This window comes from Sparus aurata, chromosome 8 (assembly GCF_900880675.1).
Source record: "Sparus aurata chromosome 8, fSpaAur1.1, whole genome shotgun sequence".
In the NCBI taxonomy this organism is placed as follows: Eukaryota; Metazoa; Chordata; class Actinopteri; order Spariformes; family Sparidae; genus Sparus; species Sparus aurata.
Window position 1 is genome coordinate 3,639,703 of NC_044194.1, and position 3,205 is coordinate 3,642,907.

Consider the following 3,205-nt stretch of genomic DNA (forward strand, 5'->3'; position numbering starts at 1 on the left):
CGGTGCAAAACACGTAACTGGGGGAGAGTTGAAGAAGTTGGTTGTGTGCTATTTTGTAGAGGGAATGCTGCACTTATACACATGTGACTCGCCCTTGTTTCATGCCATAATAAACAAGATCCCTGCTACTGTCAGTGCCGTGCTGCCTCACAGAACATCTTTTTATTCCTACCTGGAGAAGGAGTGTGCAGAGATGGAGAGAAATCTGAAGGCCACGCTGAATGTTCATATTGAGGTGAGGGGGGACCTGCTGAATGGAACTAATAAAGTAACTTGTAATCTAACTTTGTTACTTTTAAAAACAAGTAATCAGTAAAGTAACTAAGCTACTTTTTAAAGGAGTAATCAGTAATCAGATTACCTTTTCAAGGTAACTGTGGCAACACTGTTTATTACATTAAATGATGTGAATCTTTCTGTAGAAAATCAAATGTTTGTTCTACTCAGTGTGATTGACAGGAGAGATGATCAGAGGAGCAGAGTTTTTACCACCATCATTATTAGATGGACCAAAGTATGGGTAGAGTTTCTGAGTGAAGCAGCAGCCAGTAAAGGAGTAGATAAGAGCTGCAGCATCAACGTCATAAAAGGAGACCAGACCCTCCTCATAATCCACAAACACCCCCACCTTCTCAGGCTGACACTTCAGAGAGAGACGGACTGGAGGGCCAGCATTAGCGCTGTACTCATTTTTATTCCTCAAACATATCGTCCAGTAACCATTCTGAGGAGACAGTTTGATTGATCCCTTCCTGTTGATCGACTCTCTGGCCACTCCTAAATCCCACTCAGTCTTCTCTTTAACTTGAACCTCATAATAAAATCTTCCTGAAGAGAAACTCTGATTTGCTAAGACATAAACACATTTATCAAATCTCTCTGGGTTGTCTGGGAGATTCTTCTTTGCATCACCACAGTTGACTTGTTTTCCATCATCAGACAGGATGAGAGCAGGATGTGCTGTATCAGGATCGAGTGTCACATCCACTGCATACTGCTGGACCCTCTTCAGCTCGACCTCGAGCAGCTTCTTTATCTGTTTACTGAGCGTCTCCTCCAGCTGATTCACAGCTCTCACCACAGTCCCCTCATATGAAGGTGGACGGACACTGACTCCTGTCCAGTCCTTGGTGGGTGGAGCAGTGTTCAGTGATGGGAAGCTTTGGAGGAGGTGGAGGTGGTCTTCAGACTGTGAGATCTTCTTCACCTCAGAGCTTCTCTTCTTCAGCTCAGAGATTTCCTGTTCCAGCTCTTTGATGAAGCCTTCAGCCTGTTTCTCTGTCTCTCTCTGCTTCTCTTTGATGGTGTCGATGAGCTCGGCCTGGCTTCTCTCAACAGACTCCTTCAGAGCGCTGAAGACCTGAACACAGGCTGCTATCTCTCTGTCTGAATCTTTCTTTCTGAGCTCCACTGAGCGCTTCATCTCCTCAATCTTCAGTCGTCTCTTCTGGATCATCTGTTGAATTTCAGGATCTCTCTTCCCCAGCTCGGCCTTCTTTCCTTCATATTCATCTTTCAGAGGAACAACATCATGTGTCTTGTGGTCTGAAATACTGCAGAGCATGCAGACACACATCTGGTCGGTCTTACAGAACAGCTCCAGCAGTTTATCGTGCTTCGTACACATCCTGTCTTCCAGGTTCTCCACAGGGTCGATCAGCTGATGTCTTTTCAGGCCTAATATTGTCAGATGAGGCTCCAGGTGAGTCTCACAGTAGGAGGCCAGACACACCAGGCAGGACTTCAGGGCCTTCAGTTTGGTTCCAGTGCAGTCGTCACAGGGAACTTCTCCTGGTTTGGAAACTCGCTGCTCTGAGCTGCTGCTGCTGGCTTTCTGTTGAGCTGACTGTCTGAACTGAGCAGCCATCTTAGAGATGAAAGTATTGACCCACAGCTCAGGTTTTATGTTGAAAAGCTCTTGACAGTTGGGACACTTTTCATGTCCATCCCAGTGTTTAGTGATGCAGGTTTTACAGAAGTTGTGTCCACATGGTGTGCTGACTGGATCAGTGAACACATCCAGACAGATGGAGCACAGAAACTGATCTTCAGTCAGCAGACAGCTGGCAGCAGACATGTTTACAGTCTGAGGATGAAAATTGAGAAAAATAAAACTATAATTAGATATCTCTTGATTAAATGTTTCATAAACTATTTCTCCTGTATTATAGGGTGGGCAATGTTTAGTTATGTAGTTGTACTCCACCGAACAGAGGTACAATGTTACTCAAAAGTTGGTGCAACTCAAATTAGCGCTGCGATTGTCAATGAGTTTGCGGCCTTTATATGAACACTTGAGGCTCAATGTCATTATTAAACCATGAGCAATATTTAACCTCCACATCTTTATGGAACAAAAGTAGATACATTTAGAGAAGCTAAAGACAGAAAATACATAAACAGAGAGAAGCAGCAGGAGGAGGTGGTGTTATTGTGGATGTTAATATTGATCTTAATGCAGTCAAACTCACTTCAACATTGTTGAAGCCTGGACTGATTTTTTTTTTTGTTTGATGAAGTTTCAATTCTTTTGTCTGTGTAGAGCTCAGGTTTTGTGTTAATACAGATTCCTGAAACACAGTGAATATGATGGACAGGGTTATAAGTTTAAGGCTTCTTACGTGTGTACCAGCTTAATATGTTTTAAAAGAGTGACTTTATTCCTTTATCAGCAATAAAAGACACTGTTGGAGAATCCAAAGGTCATATAAGCTAGGCTAGTTAGCCTTTAGCATACTAGTTTATCTGTGTCTCTGTTTGTCGTTGTTATGGTTGGATTAAGCTGCAGCCCTTTTCAGTAAATGTATATGGTATAACAAACTGAAGTAATAATGTTGCAGTATCAAGACTGATGTTTAAAGTTTCAGACAGATCAGTAAAAGTGAGTAAGTGAGCGGAAGCTAAAGCTAGCTGTGACTGTGTTCTATCCAACTTCATCCAGAGTTCAGTCACTGTGGTTTGACTTTAACTTGTTTTTCAATTCTCACAAAATGTACATGTTGAAATTGGTACATTTTGATGGCATAAAATGGTAGTATAGGTGTAACAAAGTCAGATACTGGTTTTAACTCAATTCAACCAAATGTTTCTGCAGTTTGTCTTTGTGTGGTCGTGTACTCACCAGTGTTTGTCAGAGATTTTGCTGTTTTGTTGAGGAAAACCAGATGAATTCAGTTAAAGTTTTCTTCAGAGAGAAACACAGATA

General features: G+C 42.2%; 1 protein-coding gene across 2 annotated transcripts; it reads right to left on the reverse strand.

The window, feature by feature from the left end:
- Positions 1-439: 439 nt before the first annotated feature.
- Positions 440-2,077, reverse strand: LOC115587169 (E3 ubiquitin-protein ligase TRIM39-like). Of its 2 annotated transcripts, XM_030426831.1 has the most exons (2): positions 1,857-2,077; positions 440-1,820 (listed from the first exon to the last, which is right to left on the reverse strand). In XM_030426831.1, exons 1-2 carry the CDS (start codon positions 2,075-2,077, stop codon positions 440-442), a joined length of 1,602 nt encoding a protein of 533 aa, XP_030282691.1. The 2 variants fall into 2 exon arrangements, with proteins under 2 accessions (XP_030282691.1, XP_030282690.1); XM_030426830.1 differs by having other exon boundaries at positions 440-2,077.
- Between the last annotated feature and the right edge of the window lie 1,128 nt (positions 2,078-3,205).

Coding starts and splice junctions, on each gene's coding strand:
- LOC115587169 (XM_030426830.1), bottom strand. CDS start 2,077: ATGTCTGCTGCCAGCTGTCTGCTGACTGAAGATCAGTTTCTGTGCTCC.